This window comes from Phaethon aethereus (assembly GCF_964289735.1).
Source record: "Phaethon aethereus genome assembly, chromosome: 2".
Classification (NCBI taxonomy): domain Eukaryota; kingdom Metazoa; phylum Chordata; class Aves; order Phaethontiformes; family Phaethontidae; genus Phaethon; species Phaethon aethereus.
This window is the reverse complement of record NC_138582.1, coordinates 76863651-76888724: the sequence shown is the minus strand read 5'-3', so window position 1 is coordinate 76888724 and position 25074 is coordinate 76863651. Positions and strand designations below refer to the sequence as shown.

General features: G+C 38.2%; 1 protein-coding gene across 2 annotated transcripts; it reads left to right on the top strand.

Moving 5' to 3' along the window:
• Positions 1-1196: 1196 nt before the first annotated feature.
• VSTM2A (V-set and transmembrane domain containing 2A) lies at positions 1197-24089 on the top strand (the record flags this gene model as incomplete). Of its 2 annotated transcripts, none has more annotated exons than XM_082015113.1 (5): positions 1197-1275; positions 3571-3737; positions 4614-4664; positions 8160-8496; positions 23931-24089. In XM_082015113.1, 5 exons carry the CDS (start codon positions 1197-1199, stop codon positions 24017-24019), a joined length of 723 nt encoding a protein of 240 aa, XP_081871239.1. In that variant the 3' UTR covers positions 24020-24089. The 2 variants fall into 2 exon arrangements, with proteins under 2 accessions (XP_081871239.1, XP_081871240.1); XM_082015114.1 differs by having other exon boundaries at positions 23809-24084.
• Positions 24090-25074: the final 985 nt, after the last annotated feature.

The window sequence follows — 25074 nt, the reverse complement described above, 5'->3', positions numbered from 1 at the left end:
TAATACAGTCAAGGTTAGTCTCTTCTCTAAACAGTATTAATATACATAGGCAGAAAACAGGGAAGAGAGAAGAAAACATTCACTGCAGGAGGAAGCATTCTTTAATATGCTGTAAACACCTTCTCTGGTGTACATAAATATATATATGACTGCAAGCAATCTGTAGGTTATCAAAATCCATTTTTATCTAGCTAAATATATTTTTCCATAGAAATCTATATAAATACATATATCCTAAGCACACTCTAAGTATCATCATCTTTATTGGTCTTTGAAGACAAAATGAACAACATTTTAATGTAAGCTGCTACAAGCAAAATTATTTGGAGCAGGGAATAGGGAGTGCAATAGGATTACTGAGTAACTATTTTCCCCTCAGACCCTGTAAGAGGGAGAGAAAAGGAGAAAACAGAAACAGCTTAACTCACCAAAAATCAAACCACTGCATTGCCCTCTTAGCCACTGAGTGTTTTGGGATGTAAGACCGAAGATTACATCAGTACAATAAAGGCTCCCTGCTCTCTCCACAATCACAAGCTGTACACTATGCGGGGGGGGGGGGGGAAGCGTGGCTTTACTCCAGCATCAGAGGCAGTAGAAGTCAAAACAGGTAGAGAGGTGTGGAGAACAGGGATAGAGAGGAAAGCGTTAAAGGCATCTTCGCAGCCATTAGAGGGAAAAGTTGAAGCGATACAAGCACAGTAGACTTCTCTCTCTCTCTCCCCTCCTCTTCTTTCTTTCCCCCACTTCCCTCTTCCCAAGCTGGATCAGTGTGTAGGGAGGGCAGTCATCACGCCATCCTGAGCAGCAGGAGCTGACGCTGGATGAAACTGCCAGGTAGCTGAAAAAAGGCACAGAAGGCAGCTGATACCCACTTTTCAACGGCTGTTTTTTTTTTTTTTTTTTAGTCTGAATCTGGACTTCAAGCAACACAGCGCCTGAGACAGCTCATCTGAACTACACTGTATTGCAATACTCGCTCTTCCCAAAGAAAAAGACTCCACTGAGTAGCAGAATGCTGCCAGTGTCGCAGCTAGGGCTACAATACAGAGCCTTTTTGTAACATTTTAAAATCTCTTTTTGTTCGTATATTTAGAGATACATATATACATACACATACTTATATTCGATTCTTCCATTTTTTGAGGGCAACTTTGGCTTTTGTTACCCTGATGTGACTTCTTCTTCATCTTGGAATGATGGGGATCTTTCTGGCTTATGTTGGATTCATTTTCTTTTCAGTTATGTATATTCAACAAGGACTTTCTACCCAAGGTAAGATCACTTATTGTCAAATACATGTGTGGTTTTTTATGCTAAAACAGACGGAGAACGGGGTGGGGAGGGGAGGGGGGCATGAGGAAGAAGAGGATAAAAAGAAAGAAAACCACAACAATGGAGATGAGGACACCGAGCATCAGGTTTAAATTTTGCTTAAAAATTGTCTGTAAATAGGAACAGAAGTTGGAAGTTTCCCCAAAGTGGGAATAAAACAGGCTTCCTTTGCTTGACTGCAAAGAGGGAAATAACAGGCACCTTGCAGAAGAGTAAAGGAGTATCAGTGAATGGACATGTGTTTGAGTTGTGTATGTTTATATATATGCATGTATGCATGCAATAAACACCTGCCCGTGCATGCATAATTATTGCATTCAGACCAAGTACCGGCTGGTTAAATCTACTGCATTCCTTAAAATATTGCAGTCTCCTTTCGTGCTGTGTCCCCCTTTCCTCTCCTATTATCCTGCAATCCTCAGACTCAGACCTTCATTTCGACTCCGTGACTATGTGTATTTCTGCCCCCCCAAAAAAAAAAGAAAAAAAGAAAAAAAGAAGAAGAAAAGGGAGAAAAAGACAAAATCGACTTCTTTGAAGACACCCACACACATACCCCCCCCCCCCCCGTCTCCTTCCTCCCTCCTCGCCGAAAGGCGCGCCTTGCATTTCAAGCAGCCCCGGCGCTGCAGGAACCAGTTGTGGGGGACCCCGGGGCTGCGGCGACGCTGTCAGCACCATGGACAGATGCCGCGGGCCTCCCCCTGCGCCGGCCGCCCCCGCCCCCCGCCCGCTGCCGGCTGCTCCCTGCCCGCTGCCCGCTGCTCCCTGCCCGCTGCCCGCTGCTCCCTGCCCGCTGCCCGCTGCTCCCTGCCGGCAGCTCCCCACCGGCTTTGCGAGCCTGTGCCGGGCTGCGCTCGGCGGTTGCCGGCAGCATTCCCCTCCGCGTCCCCACACCGCTCGTAGGCACTGAGCAGGAGGGGAGGGAACGAACGAACAAAAAAACAAACAAAAGCCAAAACAAACTTACAAGCCCCGAATACACAAAATGCACAGTCCTTCCGTCAGTTTAACGCGGTGACTAGCAATCGCTGACTGGTGGCGACGGCGGGGGTGGGGGGGCAGAAAAAGGGACACGGTGAAATATAAAGCTAGTAGCTCTGCTAAGTATCTGTTTTCAAACACAGCTGTAAGGAGGAAAATACACTGACTGAGTGTATTGCCAAATTCTCCTACCAATTCCAGGTCGGCTAGGAAGACTGGATAAAGAGGGAGAAAGAGGGGAGGAGACAACGGACAGTATTTCCTTCACATCATAATATGCTCTAGTCAATCTGTAACAATGTGTAACAGAAAGCAACATTGCAGGGTCTTTCCAAATTTTCCTCTTCTTGAAACATAGGTTTTATTTATTACATTGTTTGTCTGCAGTCCCCCTCATCAAAACTATCATGTTTCATGGTGTTGCACAATTTTGAAGTTAGTTATAGGAAAGGATGAGAAGGAAGTCAAGACTGACTTAAAGAAATACTGTTGCCCTGGACTATGCCCATCAGGATTAGTTTTTAAACCTAGCAGTGGTACACTGAAATGGGCAGATCCTGTTTGTTAAAGAACTGGGATACAAAGATGAAGGTTAGTTCTAGGAAGTGTCTGCCAGGACTGAGAAACAGAAGATGTTTTGCTTCTTGGTCTGATTATGCAAGCAGAGGTTCTCAGAAAGGGTAACTAAGTCAGGTAAAGTCTTTGAAATGAGCATTTTGACAAGTGGTTGTAACCCGCACCTCAGAAGAGTGCCTGTTCCAACAGCCGCTCCAGCCGGCTGTGGAAGCTTTAACAATTTACACGTCTCTGGCTCAGCCCTCTGAAATACAATAAATCAGTCTGATTTTTTTTCCTCTTCCAAATGGGTTTTGCACAAAATCCCTTAGTGAGTCTGGTGAAATACTGCATTCTGCCCAAGGGTATTTGGACCTAATTACATGAAACTTTACTAGCCCACGGGAGCAAGCAGGGGGGTCTAGAACATATCCTATGAGCAGAGCTTAGAGTGTAAGGAAGGTGGATTTGTGCATAAGGGAAGAAAGGCATACCTGAGTGTGAGAAAAACTGGGGGAGATAATATGTGGGGAAACTGTAAAATCAGAAAAGAGCAGGGATGGGAAAAGAAAACAGAGAAAATAACTAAAAAGAAAAAAAGGAGAGAGAGAGAAGGAAAAATGCAACACAAAAAGCAGAGAATAAACAATGAGTAGGTAACAGGAGGTCCCAACATGTTATGCCTTTGTTTTGCAGCAAAATTCACTGAGTTTCCACGAAACGTCACAGCCACTGAAGGGCAGAATGTGGAGATGTCTTGTGCATTCCAAAGTGGCTCCGCTTCTGTGTACCTCGAAATTCAGTGGTGGTTTCTGCGGGCAGCTGAGGACCAAGAGGCTGGAGCTGAGGTGACAGGCACTCAGGTACTGATCCTCTGCCATGGGGTCCCCAAACCACCCTGGAATACCACAGGAGGTGGGGTGGAGAAGTATGAGGGGAAGGAGAGAAGAGAGGGGAGGAAGAGGGAAGGAGCAGAGGGAGGTTCTGAATTGCCCCAGGGACCTAATTTTGACCATGAAATAACAGTGCAGGAACCTGCAGAGAAAAATGCCCACCTCAAGGGATAATGCCTTTAGTGCCTGTCACTCTCAGGATGCAGCTAGGGACGTTTGCAAAACCACACAGATTTCCAAAATCTAATTTTTTTCTTTTCTTTTTTTTTTTTTTCCCTTTCCGCTCTCTCGTTTTCCCTTTGGAAAGCAGCAGTTCAGAAACTGCTCCTTGCGGGAATTTTTTGTTTCCCAAATGGCAAGATCCTACACGTGCCCTCCAATTTACAGCTGGTGCAGTCGAGTTGGCAACCCTAACTCTGAGTGCAGCTGCCACAGGAGGGCACACACTTGGGAGGGGAGCAGGGGGGAACCAGTGCCCCGAAGGCACCAGAAAGACCCGACCCACACCACACAACAGCACAATTTAAACCTTCCGAGCGGGACAGAGGGGGCCACGTCTACTCACACCGCCATCCAGGCACTCTCCCCCTCGCCTCCGCTGACGCCTCTGCACCGGCCTCGGCGTTCAGCGGCCCCCGAAAAGGCGCCAACGGCTGGGCGGCTGGGGCGGGGGGGGCTGACGGGTGGCGCGTCCGTAAGGCGATGGCCCTCTGCCGCGCTTGGGGCGGGGGGGAGGCCCGGCGGCTCGTGCCGGCTCTCCCCGCCGCGGCCCGCAGATGGCACACGCGGGGCGCCGCTCCACGGGCTCCGCGGCGGGGACCCACGGCGGCGCTCGTTTCCCCGCAGGTGGAGCTCTTGCCCGAGCGGGACCTGGACAGCGACGGCACGAAGATCAGCGTAAGTGGGGCCACACGGCGCGGGCAGACCCCCCCGGCCGGGCGGGTCTTTCCCGAGCCACAAAGCTGGTTTTAAGGCTGAAATTTGGCCACGAAGCTGCACTTCCCTTCAGTGGGTGTGCGACTATTTAAACGGGTGCTTTCCCAGGTTCATGTCCACTGGCAGAAAAAAAGTCAGACAAGAGCTTGTCTTTGGGCAAGATCTCTGTGTTGGGAGTAACCTCCACCCTCGGCCTCTGAGGCTTTTTCCTAGGAAAGTGGCGTTCTGACACCGGAGCTACCAATCTGCCATTTGGAGATTAAACCAGAATACTGTGTCAACAAAATTATGAGCAACATTGCTCCAGCCCTTGTCCAGGGAAAGGATGCCTTCCTCAGCAGACCCATATCCTGAGTCAGGCACAGCTACAGCCCCTGACCTCAGAAGAATTCAGACCCTCATCCCTCAACGTACTAAGAAATGTATCATGGTGGGGTCATGGTGTTGTGCTCACTGCAGTGGAAAGACACAGATACTTAGGAGATACTGTGGCATGAGTATTTCTTATGAGCCTAAAGGGGTTTTCCCTTTCTTATGCTTTTGAAGGGTTAAGATCCCTTTCCCCTTATTGATTTAGAAGTGCTTTTTAGCTATAGCCAAAGCTGCAAGTACCAGCAAAGCTTAAAACAGCAACAGATAGAGATGAATAATTTCTGTTAAATTCTTCACTCTTCTCCTCTTTGATGCCTGCAAATAATTAACCAAGTAATTACATCAGGTTGAAGCAGAGCTAGGTATAGCTGAGGGGCATTTATAAATTAGAATTCAGATATATTATATTCAAAACCATATACATCTCTAGCCATACTTACATTTCCTACTATACTTCTCACAATACACTATAAATCATTTGTGTCATGGGCCATATCTTCAGTTACATTTGTAGACCATCATACAAATGAGGCCCACATGTAGTCTTTGGATACTATTCCACTAGACATAGTGCTAGCAGCCAATTTATTCCTTATCAACACCAGCTCATTCAAACCCCCCATAGTACTCCATAAGATCTGTGACACAGTATATGCTGTAAAGCTTGTCCCATCTTTCAAGTTAAAAATCTCTTTCTCTCATTATGCATGACAATAATTCACGATGAGATATTTATACAGTGTTTTTATAAGCTTGCATAAAACATTTTATATTTGCAATAGAAAAGTCAACATTAGGTTGACAGTCTAAATACACTTGTTAATATAGTTAGCCTTCTTTTTTCTTGAAGGCACCCACAGACTCTCCGTTAGTACTATTGAAAAGTATCTTCATGAAGAGGAGAGCAAACTTTTAAGTGTACTCAATATATCCTTTAAAGAAATGGTAAAATATGCTAACAGTGTTTTTAAACTGTAATGAAATACAGCAGTTCTATTGGTTTTAAATGATAATCAGTCATAAATTGAAAACATATGTGCATACTGACTGCAACTATTTCTAAATTTCAGATGCAAAACACAAAACAAATTCCATTTTCCATGAGTGCTATGGAACACTGTTAACTTTGCAGATATTGCATTGGGGCAAATGAAGGCAGAATATGACCTACAGATCCTCTTTCCATTCATATGGCTTATATGAAACTTCTTTAATTCTTTTTCTGAATATGAGCTGTTCAGTAGACATACATTATTATTGAATAAGGTTTAAATAACTATCCAGCACTTTCTGTGTAATTAATATTGCATATATTATGCCTGAAAGTATGCAACCCATGCTTTGAACTCAGTTTGCCAAGTATAAATTCAGAGCTGGATACAATACAACAGACTGTAAAGTCCATCCAGTACCTTAAATCAATAATGTATTCACAAGTATTGCTGTTCAATTTATCAAGCAGGCAGCGCAGTGGCTTTGCCAACACTGGTGACTACCGCATGCTAAGCTATCAGAAGCAATGTGTTGTATAATCACCAATAATACGTGCCTAGCTTCAGTCTAACAGTTCTCCATTTTTGTGATCTACCGTATATTCATTACCTTGATGTTTCCTCATTGCTTGTCATTTATATGACACAAAGCAACATTTACATCCATGTTTATGTAATGGTGGAAGTAAACCAGGTTCAGGAGCTCTTCAGCCTGAAGTTTCATGTCCCACTGAATCCCTTTTAACTGGCTTCCTGTGGGGTAACAGATATTAATCCAGATAGAGAGTAATAGCCAATTAATTAAATATAAATTATCTAAAGTGATGAACATACAGAAAGGAATCTGTGTTACCTTTCCTAATGCATCCTAATACCTATCACACATTTCTGGATACGTAATTTACTCATGCATGTTTTAATTATGTAAGACAAAAATATGTTATATTACCCTCAGATATTAAAGGCAATTAAAAATAAATCAGGAATCTTATTTTATCTGACAACTTTTAAAATTATTTTGAATATGTGCTGCAGAAATTATATATGACTTCTAATAAGTACACACTTGCGGGAGAAGGATGGACTTCACAACTCTATGAGAGTTATATTCCGAAGCTGTTTATTGTCTTGTCTGACTCCAATATATATCATAATTTTCTCTTAGTCACTGCGCACACACTCATGATTGGTTACAGCTTGTTACACACATTATTGCAATTGGCTATGTACAAAATATCATGCACTGTCCACGTGCCTCTCACACAGTCAGGATTGCTGCTTGCAGGTGTTCCTGTACTCCTTTGCTGCTTCTTAATTGTTTACCACAGCTCCTTCTCCTCAAGGCTGAGCCGTGCAGATGTCCAGCTGTTTACCAGCTTCTCAATGCCACAGCTCCTTCTCCTTAAGGTCGAGCCGTGCAGATCAACGCCACAGCTCCTTCTCCTTAAGGTTGAGCCATGCAGGGTGATCCCAACACACACTTACATAAATGAGACAAAAGGAACTACCTGACACAAGATGTCTTCTTATGGTTAATAAACAAAAAATACCCGAAGTTTGCACATGCCTGAAGGGAACAAATTGAATATCAAATATGCAATCTCAATGTAGTGAAGACTACAAGCTAATCTAATAAACTGTTATTAAAGAAGTTTAAATATTGACAAACATCTCCAACAAAATTGTCAATTAGTTCAAAAACTGGATTATTCAATAAAGCCAACTAATTGGAAATGTTTAACCAATGAAGTGCACAGATATTAGGTTTATGTAAGAAAGTTCATTAAGAACGTTCATGATCTTAAGCAATTAATTGGAATGAGCAGGGTAGTTTGGGTTGTTTGTCTGAGGCCAATTAGCATTTCAGAGCAAACCATTTAAAGTTTTGGAAAGAAGATGTCGGATGTCCTTGTAGATACAAATAATCAAACTCATCCTTGATACAACTTCCCTGCAGTAAGCACAATCACACCACTGATCAATCTGGCACTTGATCTTCTCTGGACAGGCTCTACATCAGTAGAGTCTTCCCAGAGAAAGAATAATAGCTGATACCATGTTTGTTTGGTTTTCTTTCCTGGCAAATTTGCAGACAGTGAAAGTACAAGGGAATGACATCTCCCACAAGCTGCAGATTTCAAAAGTGAGGAAAAAGGATGAAGGCTTGTATGAGTGCAGGGTGACCGATGCCAACTATGGAGACCTTCAGGAATACAAGGCCCAGGCATTTCTCAAAGTCAACGCTAACAGCCACTCTCGGCGAATGCAAGCCTTTGAGGCATCTCCAATGTGGTTGCAAGACATGAAACCTCGCAAAAACATCTCGGCAGCTGTTCCAAGTAGCATCCATAGCTCTGCCAATCAGCGTGTGCGTGCCACCTCCAGCCCTGAAGCAGCAGCCAAAATCCCCAAACAAAGTCCACAATCAGGTATGATAAAGCATTTTGAGCATTTCATTTGATTGCTTACCAGCATATAAAAGGAGGCTAACTCAACAAGGTAACCAGGAATTGTGACTAGGAAGAATGTGGTGGTTGTTTATTCAACTATCTTCCTGGCTCCATCCCTCCTGCTATCTCCTTCCTCTCTAAAAGCTGAAGAATGTTTCTGAGAGGAAGAAACAAAAAGCCTTAAATTCATATAGGTGGATTTTATCTCTACTGGTTTTATCCACCTAAGGTTAGCTCTCTAATTGAAACTTAGGTTTCCCTGTAGTGAGGGGGGAGAGAGAGGAGGGCATGTCAGTGAATGACGCATTTTAAGATGGCTGTGCATGATAAATTAAATAAAACACCCATCCAGAAGTGTTTCTTCCTAAATTAATTTACACCAGTCACCTAACTTTTATATCTCTAATGTTTTGTGAAATCTACTTTAATAATAATCTACTTTTAGATGCATTTTAATCAATGTTGTTTTCATAAGGAACTAGACTTCTAAATCTAAGCAGACCTGAGATACACTAGATCATTCCTCCGTTGTGTAGGCTTTAGAAAAACCACAGGTTTGTCAGAGAATGTGGGTTTGTCATCTTCAGCAGCCTGACCATAGGCTTTGAATCAAACATTAAAATAGCAATGCCTCAATTGCCTGCCACAGATTACACATTTTTGTCTGGGAAATTTTGTACAGCTTTGTATAAATAACCTGTAAGCAATGTAAGTCTGCATTTTCTACACTGATTACAGCAAAGTTCACAGTTATGCAAAGGTACATGAATATACAGGAGATGCAGCTCTTGACCACTGTATGATGGCAATAGAGAGTTGGGCAGGATGAAAAACTGAGATGTTGTAAATGATCAAAAACCCTCTAGAAAACAAACTGTGCAAGTTTAAGGGTTTTTACATTACTTCTGTTTACACTGAGGGCCCGATGTAAGAGAGATCACAACCTAGCTGAAAATATATAATGGAAGCTAACCTAGTTTGTTCTGATGCATCATTTTTCTGCTAGCAAATGCCATGTCATGAAAACCAAAACTGGAAATACAAAAAATTCATAGCACACCTATTATGAAATCACTTTCATCTTACAGGCATACTATTAGAAAAACATTTTGATTAGGAAAATACATTTCATTACAGATTGAAACAATATGACTATTCATATGAAAATTCTTATTGCTATTAGAAAAGATGATGCACATACTACCACTGTTTTATTTCTGTATTCATTTTTTTAGATTTATTTAAAAGTTACATTCAGTTCTCTTTCCTTGAAATGGAGCCACTTTCATAGTTTAGCTCTTCCAAAAATATTTAAGATGTTAGAAGAAAAGAAATATTTCCATTGATTTAAATCATCATTCTACCATGGCTTTCCTTTCAGAGAAATGTATATACTGCTTGTTTTTCATTAGACCCATATGTTTCAAAGTAACAGATTTGTCCACAAAGTGAAAACTCTGGTTTCTGTTCAGTTCTATGTGAGATTAATTATAATATTCACAAGTTTATGAAATATGTACCTACAGACTGTGCACACAAAAGCTAATACTCTTTGGAGATATAGCTGAATCTATAATATTGTTTGTCTTTAGTACAAGCAATGTTTTGCCTGTTTACTGGACATTTGTTACTTGAGAGCTAGTAGGTTATTACATGGAAAGGTCCCTGTAAAAAAAAAAAAAGAAAATCTTAATCTCTAATTTTTTTTCCTTGAGCAAAGAATACTGCAGATCAAGTACAGACAATCCTAATAATAAATAATTTAAAAATGAAACAGATTAAAATATAATTTAGTTTATTAATTCATTTGTTTTATGATGAAGCACAGACTAATGCTGTATTCATCAGAGGTGAAACTCATCTAATGAAGAAACAAAGAGTGCAGCAAGAATCCATATTAGGCTTAATTTCAATTTAACAGTCAGCTGTTATACAGTAATTAGTGGTGATATTTTTGATGAACATCAGTTTAACTCTTGAGAACCAAGATTTACTTTCCTTTACTTGAGAAAATCTGGGCTTGATTTTCCATCTATGGTATGATTTGGATTTTCAGCTCTACACTGATAGAAATACCCATGGGAGCACAAGGCAGTGGGGGTTTTAGCTCTATTTAACTTTAAGGAGCAATTTCACCTGAGGAAAAAGAGACACCAATTGAGAGACCTCAGAAAAGCAGAGAGGAGCTGTCATAGACAGTAATAGTCTGTCTTTTTGTGATATCGAATCAACACAATCACCTTATACTGTCAAATGAGAAACTCTTCCCTTCTTCAACATCATGATAACTATATATGCATGCACAAGACTGCTGTGTGATTACATTACATGTAAGCAATGTATCCATCCTAGAACACAGCAACCTGCTTGAATACAAATTTATCAGTATGTTGTTTGTATTTGAAAGGCATAGGGAATGATTGCGATGTGTTTGTTCATGTTGAGTAATACATTGACTTTAGCAATACTGTCTGAAGAGAGTACTATTAACCATAGGTAATTGCATCAAATATTCTCCAATATTAGAGATCTGATGCATAGTTTTTGGCAAGCAATAAATTTTACTGCCATGCTCACAGACTATTGCAAAATACGTTTACAACAGAGGGAAATATGACACTGTGAAATTACTGGGAAATCTGTGTTCAGCTATTTCTGAAGAACTCATCTACTAATATAAGAAAGATTGACTCTAATTACATGAATGTTTTGTCCACAAAATTTATTTTTGAAAGGTAGATAACATTCTGCTTAACTCCTCCTATCCTGAAGCACACTGCAGAATTTCACTTATTTATTAACAATAGGTAGTTAATAGGTAGCTCTAGGAAAGCAGTTTACAGTCACTGCCATTTTAATATATCAACGTTTCTCAACTAAACACATGTTTCTGCCATTCTCCTCTTTTACTCAAAAGTAAGAATAATGCTCATAACTCTGCGGGAGCTAGATAGCTAATAAGGTCTATTCAGCATTTTGCACTGCTCTGAAAAATGTTATGTGAGTGTAAAAAATGTATTTCTTATTGTTAGTGCAATGGAGATTCAATATAGGAAGAAAAAGCTAAAGAGAACATCTCCAGCAGACAGCCTTCAGATAACATAGTGGGAATCACTAAACATCTACCTCAAAGTCAAGAAAGTCAGGAAAGCAAAAGTCAAAATTAACACAGCTTGACCCTTTAATTTCATATTCATGGGCTGCAGCAAATGAAGTAAGCCATCACAATTTAACATGAATCTGAGTAATTTGACAGGCTAATCTGCATATATCCAGAAAATGTCCTATGTAGGTGGAGTGACAGACATTTTTTTCCTGCGTAATTCATAACAATGTATCCTAGTCCAAAAGTGAAAGTAGAGTTATCATTGAGTCATGTAACTCTAAGCAATGTTGCAACTAACCAAGGTCCAGGAGCTGCAATGAATTCAGGAGAAAGGAAGATAAATAATCTACAGACTGCACCAAATCTCACTATTTCATGGATATTATTCTGCTACCTGCATTCAAGTCACTCAACATTTATAGAAACACAAAGGGCATCAGAATTTGATGTGCTGAGAATCGGTACATCCCATAAACTCTTCCTCTTCTGCCAGTGCTCTGTGAAAGCACTCAAAGCCATTAGTTGCTTTTCAGACTCAAGAAGATCAGTCTCAGAGAACTCAAGAGGGAATAGCTACAAATGAAGAAGTGATGTTATGTCCATTTTCTGACTGCTTACATACAGACTCTGCACATTTCTAGCAACTTTTTGTTCTTTCCTGAAGTAACAAATTCAACTATTGACCTAACCGCATGCTGAAACTGTTCCTGTCATGATGGCAGAGTTGTTGTAAGTGACTTGAAAAGGAGCACAAAGGAGGTTGTCCTTACTTAAGGCAGAATGACCTGAGTTCTTGGCATCATAAATCACACAGACAAGGTGATCATCAGGCGTGAATGCAAAAGAAGAAGATGAAAACATATTTCTTCAGTTTGTTGATACCAATAAACTGATGACATTCCTTCCAGCCTCCATTTTTATCTATAGACTCCATTAATGTTTTATTATCAGTGTATTGTAAACACAAATTTTATACCCAGTTTGGAATCTTCTCGGATATAAACCAATTTCTGTGTTTTTTTGGTTTTTTGTTTTTTCTTTTATGTTACATCTCTTCTTAAAGTGAAGGGACAAAAAGTCTGCTCTAGCCTCCACCAAGGTAACAGCCAACATTACTGTTTTATTCACTAAAAGAAGGACTTTGGTTTTTGAAGCTGCTCTTTTAAAAACTGTGAGTACCATAAGGCTGGGAGGTATCAACCTTCACTGTGATAGCTGAACAGCAAAAATTCAAGTCTCTCTTTCCTTAGGACTGCATTAAAGCAAAAGCCAAATGAGAGCGGTGGTGTTCTTGTTCTGAGCCTTATTCAGCTTTTCTCAGAAAGAAAAGGAAGGAAGAAAGGAAAAACTGGGTGGTGGTGGGGGAAGTTGTTTATGATCTGTTTGTCAGCTAGCTCAAATAACTTTTCATTGATATGCAATCAGGCAGCTTGCACTGAGTCATCAGAGATTGCAGCATATGTGACAGGGCCTGCTCTTGAAATAACTGACGGGATTTCCTGTCTTCAGAACACAACCCATTTGTTACTTGACACATATACAGCAAAGCAGTGGACGTTTTCACTTGTTTCAGATGAGAAGTAAGAAGTTTCCCATCTATGGTGCCTCATTTCATTATGAAAATCCTTTGCATCACTTAAAATTAAGAAGAATGGGTAGAATTATCTGCTGCTTGGAGTGGATACAACTCTGTTGAAGCCAGAAGAATGGCATTCATTTACAATAGGAAAAAATTTGTCTCAAGCATGAGGATGAAGATGAGTTCTCTACTACTCATAAAGTGAGAGTGAATTATAAGAAGAATCCCAGCTTGTACCACCTAGAGAAGTTTAAGACAATGAAACTGTCTGGCAGCAGAATGAAAGGAAGAAAAATACCTGAAAACTGCTATTTTCAGCTTATTCCTATTCAGGGGGAGGGGGCATTCTTGATGGTGAGTTTTGTTGCTTCAGTGTTTTGTGTGCTTTTTTTCTTTAACTTTGATCAACTTTTTTCTAGTGTTTATCTTTGAAACCCTAGGCCAGACTAGTTAGAAAGCTCAACACTCTTTTTTTATTCTCTGGACAGGGATTTTCCGTTTCATTAAATAATTCATGAGCTTCAAAGTTATTCCAGGCACATATCCTTCTTTATAGCTATAGTAATAATCAATTAATCCTGCTTTGCTGATGATAAAGCTGGATGTCATTTGAAGAGCAGATGATGATCTTTCCATTGGCCTTGTGAAGAGAAGACTCTGCCCCAAGCCCTTCATTTTACCTTATCGTAAGGAAGTTGCCATCATACTTTTTGGCAGAGCAACTTGCTATCCTGTCTGCATGTGGGTGTTCCAGTCTGACCCACCTCACCAAAGTTTGTTCCCCCACCTACTGACAAATGCTACCGTGTTGGAACAAAGCTGCCTAATATGCTGAGAAGTATAAAAATATGAAAGTTAGTAACCACAGCCAGCATTCCCAGTGCTTCATACATAGGATCTGTGAGTTCATCAACAGCAACAACAATAACAACAAAAAAAAGATATCAAATCTGTTGACAATCCTGTTTCTACTGCTGATATTTCCTCAGCTGCTGCTGCTTCTTGTGACACTGACTGAAGATTTTGGCCACCAAATCACAGCCATAGGGCTACAATGACTATAGAATTGACTTCTACATGACTGTAGAAGATGGTATATCTATCTCCAGTTCATTCTGTAAAACTGAAAAAATTGATAGAAGGGCAAGATGTTTTGTCAAGGAGCAATAATAAATTAACTAGCAGTAGGTTTCACAGAGAGATAGATATACAGCTGGTGCAAAGCCCTTTAGTAGAATAATACTGTTTGAGAATATGGCTACACAGCATTCTGCCTGTCTGAAACTCTGCCAAAACAGCAGGTTGAATACCAATTTTGTATTCCGTTGAATTATTCACTTGCATAAAATATGTACTGATCAGTGACCACTTTAAACCTGAATAGTCTTTGAATAACAATGAATGACATTTCATGATTATGATTGATCCCACATCTCAGAAATGTAATGAGAAAGGTAAAAAAATCTGAAATAAAAGTAGAAAAATGCAACAATGTAGAATGTGAAGGAGACAGAATTAAATACAGGATTCGGCACAAATACCTCAAGCTTCGTTCTCACAATCTAGCATTTTTGAATTAGTGCACTGTGATTTTAGGGGGGATAACATTGTAATTTTTTATTTGTATCACAATAATAGCAAGGGTGAAGACTTTGACTTGTGAACTGTCATTTAGCTCTTACAGTTTAAAATGTTGCCACCCAAAGTCTCTGTCTTACCCCAGTCAGAAGTTACTGCCCCAAACCTGGACAGGAGAAGGAAATACATACCTGCTCCCCAGTTCACAGTGTTGAGCATTAAATTAAGCCTCTCTGACAGCTGATAAACTAAAATATTGGGTTGTTAAATTAAAATCGATGAAGAGATGGCATGGGGTTTACTTGTATCACTCCTACTATTGGGGGTTTAATTTCCATAAGAGGGGGAGGTAGAGAGATAGAGGCACTATCATCTTAAACTGCTCCAGCTAAAACCATTAAGCGCTCATGAGTCATAGCCCTTAAACAGAGGTATGTTCTTTTAGTCAGAGGCATTGTTCTAATCTCTATAACAACTGCATTATCCACCAGGCAAACAAAGGATCAGAAGAATGGTCCCTGCCTCAAAACACTTGCCATCTAGGAATCAGACAGAAGAAAACAGACTCATCCTGTTGGATGGGTACAGATAAATGGGAGCTTAGCTGAGTTCCATGAATATAGCTCTTATATAAATGATATAAATAGAAGAAGATCAGGTTGACTATATGTCAAACATAAGCCTAAGCAGTGTCAGGTGTGAAAAGCAAGAAAAGGGATTGAATATCTCATGCTGAAATATTTACGAAGAATGATAATTTTCCTTCTGTCTATGTTATAATAACCCTCTTTGTATATGTTTTTCTTGGTATGACAGTGCTGATGAAGATGATAGAGTAATATTAAGTATCATCCCACTTAAGATCTTTCTGATTGATAAAAGCATAAACAGGATGCAAAAAGCACAGGAGGAAAAAGATGAGTTCAATTGTGTTTTTCTTCAAATAAAACTCTTGTTGCAACTTTGTGTTATCCTTCAGAAATATCTCCGTTAACAGTTTAATTACAATGTAGTATATATCAAGTATACGCACATTTATATATATTATAAAAATTATGAGGAATTTGTGCCAGAGCCATGTATAGTTACAACAGCAGAAGCCAGTTACTAACAAAAGAGTCAATTCAACAAGAGTTTTTGTTAATAGCTTAAGTTCCTGCCTTCATTCAGAATGAGGCATAACTATATGCAAGTAAAGGGATGAGGATGGGCTACAACAGGAGAATCACAAAAAAGTTTGCATTTGCTTTAGAATCAGCCATTTCATACAGATAAATAGAAATGCACTTGTTTATATATTTTTCTGTCACACAATACAAAATTCTAAGACATTTTATACTCATGGTTTTCAGGGATAGGATGAGAGAGAAAGATGCTCAGTACTGATAAGAGCAGTCATAAAACATGCTGCCAGTGGTTCTCAAACAATACCAATTAACCAATTTAAGCTCTGCATTTTCTTGAGCTTGCCTTCCTCCCCCTCAGCTTTTAACTGGTAAGATGGTCATTGGATATTGGACTGCTTCTCACACTATTTTTATTTAAATAGCTAACTGGTGTTTCACAGATTATTTACAAACACCTCTCTTAGCAACCCTTTTCCCAAAAAATATTCTCTCACTGAAACAGAAACAGCTGAAGTCAATGCATTACTTCTACATGTGAAGAGATAGTCCATGTAAAGAAAAAAAAAAACCAAAAAACCACCACAAACCCACAAACAAAAAACTTTTAAAATTTGCAGACTCAAACACTAGAGGAAGAGAATTAAGATACTTGCTACAAATGGTTGATGTCTGAATATTTGTGACTGAGAGCCCCAGGTAGGCAGAATGTCATTCTCCTAAGAAAAGAAAGTCAGTCAGGGAAGTTTGAGTATCAAGACAAAAAAGCTTCCACAATACAATAAGTACATAGTGATGGAAGCAGTCATAGTTGTACAGCCACTAAACAATTCAGAGACATCAAGAACTCACTATATCCTTGGCTGAACACAAGAAATTTAAGGTAGCTGAGCACTAAAAATGTTTTAAGCTGCTAGAAGGAGAAGTATGCTTCTGGGTATGTCTAAAGCTGAGATTTGTCTGCCTTAAGTTCAAAAATCATTTTGTCTCTATCACACTCTACCCCACATATCACCTGCAGAGAGAATTCATCTACACTTCATTTCACCAAATGCATATCTAACTTACTGCTACTTTACTACTACAAACTTGTTTACGAGAGTATCACATGAAAATGCCAGGGAATTAAAATTTCAGAAGCTGAATTTTTGATGGGATAGTCTGTCCAAATAGTTAGACTCGCTTTCAGAGAAAAACAGTCTAAATAAGTTTCCAAGAAGTACAAGCATTTGAACAAAACTTAGGATCACTGCTACAGAAATGAATGACACTCATGAAGCCAATGTAAAACTGTATCAGGATTTCTTAATCATGCCAGTGTGTAATTATTATTTAGTCCTCAACTATTTATTAACACAATTTAAAAGCTACATATTAAAATAGAAGGAAATGCACTGATGAGAATGGAAGTTGTGAATTACAGGGTAAAGGACATAGGAGAGAGCAAAAATTACACTAGAAGTGGACTAAACCAACTACACTATCCAGTTCATCTTCCTGAAAAACTGTGTTCAAACTCAGCAGTGATTTTTGGCTATTTTCATCAGAACAGTATGAAAATCTATAAATGTTGATGGAATTCCCATTTCAGTTATACATTTAGGGATCTCACCTGTCTGTTCAGGGTAAAAGGATGACAGGGTCAGATAGTTTAGATGATCTCATTTTCATCTTAGAGAATGATTGGAGATCATTTTAGCTGCTTCATAGTGCATGATGGCCCAATTAGGAAGCCGGGTTGTAATCAAGGGGTTGAAGAATGAGAGATGAACAAGAGCATTGTTTGAAGAATTAAAAAGAAAACCACGACTCTCAGATATGTTGCAGAGAAAGAACAAGATTTAAACATTTCGCTAGGCATGGGTTGATATAGGGGATGATGTAGAAAGTGGCCTGAATGTAAAATCCCATGTTTGTTCACATCAGTGTACCTGAAACTCTACATCTTTGCATTGTGAAATTGCAGAAGTCATTCGAAGTCCCACCCTTCTTTCTTTCTCTCTTCATACTACTATCTAGTGTCCTTTCATAGATTTACTATGGCTTGTTCTGGACCAAGTCCAGAAGCTGTTGTGGCACAGAACTCTGGAAAAGTTCTATTTACTTAGGGTTGGAAAGTTGTCACTTTCTTTAGCCCCATGACAGGACTGAACACCTCTGTTTGCCTAGGTGCCTCACCTAGCGAAAGCTAGGAAATAACCATCCATCTAGGATCCCATCCCTCTTCCTCACCTGCTCTTCTGGACATCACTGGCAGAAGAGGAACACACAGCAGATAAACAGAGCTACACACTGAACGCAAAGTAGACTTCCTGGAATTTCAGTATATAGCCTATTCAAAATTTCCATCAGTTTGAAAGCAGAAGTTTTTTTCCAAAATGCAAAAAATTTCAGAATTTCAGAACTTTTCTTCTGGCGTGTAGGATTCATTTGTTTGCCATGTGTGATATACTTGCCCAAGACAGTGCTGAACAATTCATACTATTCTAGGCTGACTACTGTACAGCCAATGGATAAAGGTGGACTGGAAGCCTAAGCAAAATTGTCCACATCAGGAGGCTTGAATATGATACTTGTTGTTCATATTTTCTCATTAACTTCTCTAAAATCAAGCACAGATGATTGAACCTTAAAATACACACAAGAACTAACTCCCCTGAGGCAGGAAAGAGGGACCTTACATTTGTGGAAGGGAAATTTTCTTCCTGAGTGTGGGTACATATTCCAGCAGTATAGGAGAGCTACAGGTAACTGTGATTTCTGCAATTCAGAGGAATTAAAAAGATAGCAATTGGTAGGCCAGAGAGGAAAAATCTATTTATTTAAAACCTGAGAGAGACATATTCAAATAAAACTTCAAATAAAATCAACCATAATTGATTTAATCTATCTTTATGGATGTAAAACTACAAACGCTTTCCAATAAGTCTTATGATTCATTACTTTCCCCAGTAAAATTAAGGCAGGTATTTCATGAGTTTTTTCTTACTTTACATAGAAATCATGCAAAATTATTATTTCATGTGGTTTCAACTGGGTTTTATAAGAATGCTATTTCAAATCCAACACTATAAAGCAAAGCTGAGCATTGCAAAACAGCAAACTAGGCATTTAAAATGGAAAATATAATCACAAATCCCTGAAAATCTAAGCTCCCAAGGATTTTACACCTCTGTGATTTCAGAAACCAGTAGTACAAAAAAATTAACTAGTATTCAGCACAAGTGAAAAAGGAGCCTATCCCCCCTACCTCCCCATATCTATTCAGGGATAATTTGGCATCATGTAATACACATAAAGAATCTAGGATGGACTTTTTTGTGACTGGCTATATTTCTCCTGTACTGGTCATCATGAAACCAGGACTCTACTTAGGCATTAGTCTTCCCTCGTGATCAATGACTTACTAATTAATAGAAACTCAGGGATTCCTCCACTAAATGATATGGTTTGTAAAGTATTAAAGCAGTGCTGTTGAATTCACAGATTCGTTCTGCTATTTATATGACGATAAACTACTCATTGTAAGCAAAACTGTAAGAATCTGATGTTCAGACGTTCTGACGGTTATTGAGTATCAGAGTGCAGGAGGCTGTGACACCTCAGAGATCTCCCAGACCTTAGCAAGCACAAGGAATGCTAAACTTGCAGATGCAAATTGCTTGAGACCCAAGGTGGTTAAGTGTGTAAGGTACTCTTGCAAATAGTGTTTTCTAAAACTGCAGGGCCTGAGGCAGCTGCTTAGTTTACAAATCAGTATTTTGTCCAGTTGTGAAAAGTAAAGAGGCAACATTCTGGAACCAGCATTTCCTTTTCTCTGTTTGGGTCCTGCAATCCCATGTATTTTTACACTAATTTTGTCTGATCAATATCTTAGTGAAAGCAAGGGATTATAGTCATTCAGGCATGCAATAAGTAACTAGGTTTTTGATCAGTTAGGATTTACTAACAATTTATAACTTCTGCTGGTTTTATTTCATATTTAAATGTTCTAAAATGAATCTCATTAACAGAACAAAACTGATATTTAGCTATTTCATAGCCATGAAATATGGTTCAGTATTTGTGACAGATATTATTTTATTATTTTAAATGTTATCACAATTATTTATCAGTATTGTTTTTTCTCTGTTTTCCTGGCATTTAAGTAAACTACATATTTGAATAAATAATGGTTTCAAAGAGTTTAATGGCATGAACTACTTTTTCATGCTGTTGCACAGAAACTTAGCTCATGATCAGATGTCTTTGGCAATACAACATTTGTTTACAGGATAAGGTTAAGTATTGCATGGACATTTGCTCTTTTGGATGTTTGTCAGTGGCAGGAAACAAAAAACAACACATGGGCATTTACATCTCACAGCAAGAATTTAACTGGATCCCAGTGGCTGATAGGTGAAAACGTGACAAACCCTGACCCACACATCAAGTAGAGTTTAACTAATAATATAGAAATAAGGTATGATTACATACTACTGTCCTTCTTCCAGGTTACTGTCTTTCAGGGTAACATAATTGTAGTCCAGCTTTGTCCAGTGGTCTTGACCTGCCATAAAATCTCTTTTTGCTCTCATTACGTTAATTAGAAAATAATGTTAGAAACGGCAGGAAAATTAGTAATCTATTTAGCAAATCCACAGCCAGATCAACAGGTTTTTAGTTATACTATCATGCTCACACTTCCTGTGATATTATTTAAGTCCTGGTCAGATCTGTACACCAAAAACACATCTGCATGAAAACACTGAATTTGGATACTCTGTGTTTTTGAGACATTTGGATTTGGATTCCAATCTGTATTTTGTCTCTGACTGAAGTCTAAAAATAGTGAAACTAAATCTCTGATTTAAACACCTTATGACTTGTAGATTTGCAGTCAAAATAGTAATTTCTGACTAACTCTGTTTGTTTATCCTTTATCAAGATGGAAACCAAAGTAATAGAATATGAGCAAATATGACAGAATAGAAGAGGAAAAAATCTAAAAAGGCTGCTTTCTGTTTTGTTGTGCTATTGTTCTACATTTGCAGCTTTCACCCTTCCAAAATCTAGAGAAATACTTGGGTTCATGAGAGAACAAATATAGCTCTTTTACACACCTCCAGGAAAAAAAAAAAAAAATCCGAGTATATTTAAACTCCAATTGTATTTCATAATTAATCGCTGAAAAATTGAGAATGTACCTTATAGTCATGTATGTCACTGTACATTGCAAGTCAATTTTTATTGGGGGTGATATATTACTGAATATGTAAATCAGTTTGGGTTAGACAACATTTTGGAAACTACTAAGCCACTAAATACAGACCTGATAGTAAATGGGGACATTAGGATATACAAATCAGTTCCCGAAACCATGTAGAGGACACTGCTTATGACAGTGATTTCCAACAATCCTAACAGCTTCTTTTTTCACCTAGGAGCTGAAATTATTGTAATTGTATTTCCCCTAATTTTTTCTCATTTGTGCAGTATTGTTTTAGCTCGTACTTACTTCATGTACTAAATCCCTGGCAAGATAAAGAAAATCAAACTTGCTGTTTACAGAACGTGCATGTAGAACATGTGATATGAGTTGGAGGAAGGTCATAATTTATACAAAGACTGGACATTATAAATAAAAAGTTTATCATGTCTATGCAATATATGATCCCTAATTTTGAGATCTACAGATTGTCGTATTGAAAAAAGCAAAACAAAACAAAAGTCAAAGAATACTTTGCCTGCAAATATGATGGTGCTGCTTTTCCCACTGTGAAACAGTTTTAGTCAAATCTATTTTGTATCATACTGTTTCTCTTCCACGCATTACAGCTTTAGAATTGTCAAATTATAATACCATTAATCGTTAAAAATCTCTTTTAAAAATATCCATGAGACTTTTCTGAGTATTTATCCTTACTTGCATTGTACGTATTTTGTGCAGTGGAAATGTATCTTCAAAGACTTCTTTAGAATTTTCTTGAGCAGTGTTTTTCTCTAATTCAGTCAAAAAGACAGATATTTAAATGAAATAAAATGAGTGAAAATAGTTCAATATATCATTCTGAGGTTGTACTCGATGATCTTAAAGGTCTTTTCCAATCTAAATGATTCTATGAAATGATCTAACACTAACAAAGGTTCTAACTAAGTTCTGCTAAACTTGTTAGGGAAAGAAAAGCCTTTATAAAAACCCTTCAAATGACAAATTTTACACTATATATATATAAGAGAGAACAAAGTCATGCTGCAATAAAACCAAAACCAGAAATTGAACTCTACCCTTGGGCGCAAGCTTGTAAATATCACCTGTATGAGAACAATCCACAGGAAGAAGTTACAACAAATTTGTTTGCATGTTTGCTTGTTCCTAATACAGAACAAGTGCTTTGAGAAGCCCAGCAAACTGCTGCAGTGTAGTGCAGGTAGGCCAGCATTATCAGATGGGCAAAAAAAAAGCAGGCTTCCCACTCCTGTCTACATGGTGTAGGAACCAAGCTCAGAGTTCCCTTGGACTTCTTTGAAAAATCTTAGTAATGTCTTTGAGGCATGTTTCCATTTAAAAGCTAATATTCATTCGGAAATTCAGTTCACACATGGATAATTGAAATATCACTATTACTTAGAAGCCCTTGTGTATGCGGCCGAGGACTAAGAGTCTTTTATGGCAGCTACCGTATATGCAACATCTCACACCATGTATTTACAAAAAGAAACAGTGATCAGAGATCTGGGATTTAGTTTAATCCCTGTTTTTGAAGGGAAAAATTTACTGAAGATAGGAACTGAAATACTTCTTGCCATTACTAAAAATATTTAGCAGATACAGAGAAATGTTTTACTGATGAAAGTCTAAAAATTAAAAAAAAATTAACATTTTTCTTGAGTTCTTTTTGCTTTCATTGTGTATATTCTTGATGAGAAGATAAACGTGTTTTTTGGGAATGTAATAGAATCCAGCATTCAGTTTAATATTAATTTTTTTACAAAAATAGCTTATACATGATTAATAGATTTTTTTTAAAACCAAACAGTTGTTAAAAGTCCAGCATTATTATGGACTGCTTATGGCACCATTATTACTTTGTTATAGAACTGATGCCTATAACCATCAATAACATTAATTCTTTTTAAATATACAACACAGTTTTAGAACCTATTAATCATGCATTAACCTTTTATAATTGGAACTTTTATTTATAGTGTAAACAAATTAAATTTATTATTTTCATCTTAAGTAATATGTTTCAAAATCTGAGTATAATTCTTTATGATATAGGGAGTTATAAAGCACTGAGACTTGGAATGTAAGACATTTAAATACTTATGTCCTTGGTGTGCGAGCATTTCAGTTAGTCTAGATCTGAATGGTTTTAGTCTGATAACATGTTTAAAATATAAAGTAAAGTTTTTAACAATAATGATATGTACCATTGTTTTCATAGCTTTCAAAAAAGAAAAAAAATTTTGGGAAAATCTACTTTCTTAAAAATAAATATTTCAAACTTTCTAGCATTGTAAGCAGCACAGCCATTTGCCAGTACCTCCTCTGTTTTAGAAGAAAACACTAGATGAATTTTTGTTAGCAGTCAATGATGTGATGCTGGAAATGATTTTGTAAAGAGGTGAGGTGGAAGGTGTTTGGGTTTGTTCCTCTTGGTTTATGGTTTCACTGGATAACATTGTTTAAAAAGACAGATGAGAAACAAAAGCAAAGAAAAACAAACAAACAAAAAACCCTCCTTGGGACTGAAATACTTTGTATGTGTTGTTATTTGCAGTGCATGCCAAGACATTCATGGGCACCAGAGCCAACCTGGCGAGCTAATTAAATATATAAATGTATGTGTTTAAAACAGCCTTATAAGGAGCATTGGAAATCTGCAAGATGAGCGAATATCTTATAACTTCTTCCGCAGGTGCGAGGATAGCTACAAGCCATGGACTTTCTGTCCTGCTTCTTGTTTGTGGCTTTGTGAAGGGTGCTTTGCTTTAATCTAAAAGTGCTGACTTTTTCCAATATCACTTTCTCTTCTTAAAGCAAAGAGCAAATCGCCTGTAAAATCCACGGAGCGGACAGCAAAGTTGACCCTAACCTCCAACCACCACTCTGCACCCAATGTACTCTAAATCTCTACACAAGGAGCACCTTCTTCAGGAAGTACAAACAAAAATACTAAATAAATAAATAAAATAAATAAATATTATAAAAAGAAGAGGATACCACATGTTTTCTTGATATATCTAATTTTCTTTTGCGTATCACTGATCTTTCATTTGAAGAGAACTGGTGTGATGTAATCAAATATTTTGTAACAGCAAGACTAGTTTCCTTTTCTTTCGACAAGGAGAAGCCTCATCCTTGACTTCTCAGGGGTTGGCCTGCAAGTCATCAGTATTACAGAATTAACCATGGATGACATTTGATTTCCTGCGCTGAAAGAAGCGTTCCAGCCTGGAAGCAAAGAGAGGTCAAATAATGAAACAGAATATAGTGATTTAACATGAACCCCCCAAAAAAACCCCACAAACTTTATGAAAAAGCCCTTTTTTTGTTTTGTTTTGTTTTTTTTTTTTAATGAGAAGTAGGGAGGAGAGAAGAAATTCTGCAAAGAAACTAAGCAGACTAGAGCACGTTGTTTTTGGAAAACAAATAAGGAAATTATTTGAGTTGTTCAGGGTGTTTTTTTATTATTCTTTTTCCCCGTGGGTTTTTTTTCCTGTATTTTTTTGTTTGTTTCTTGTTCAACGGTGGCAGTTACTGACTTAGGCCAACCCCTGATTACTGCGTGGAGGTTTATATATATATACATCTTTTTTTTTTTTTGTGTGTCCGTTCTATATTTCAGTGTGTTTTCTCTGATTTTGCAACTCCTGTATATGCAAAACTAACTTAAATTCTGTAAATTGCTTACAGTCTGTGTGATATAACTTCAAAGTAGTCATACTTTGGTCCTCATGCAAGGCAGTTTTTAATATTATCTATATGTCGTGCCACCAATAGACATCTTTACTTGCTTTTTTAACAAAATATCACTTTTTAGTTTGTAATTCAGTACTGTGTGGATTTTGTAATACATACCTTCACTTCCACTGGTTTGACCCCTTTCAGCCCTCTGTTTACTCTGTAAATGCACATTAAAATTTGTTATGGTCTCTAGACAATTAATTATTTTAGTTTTGTG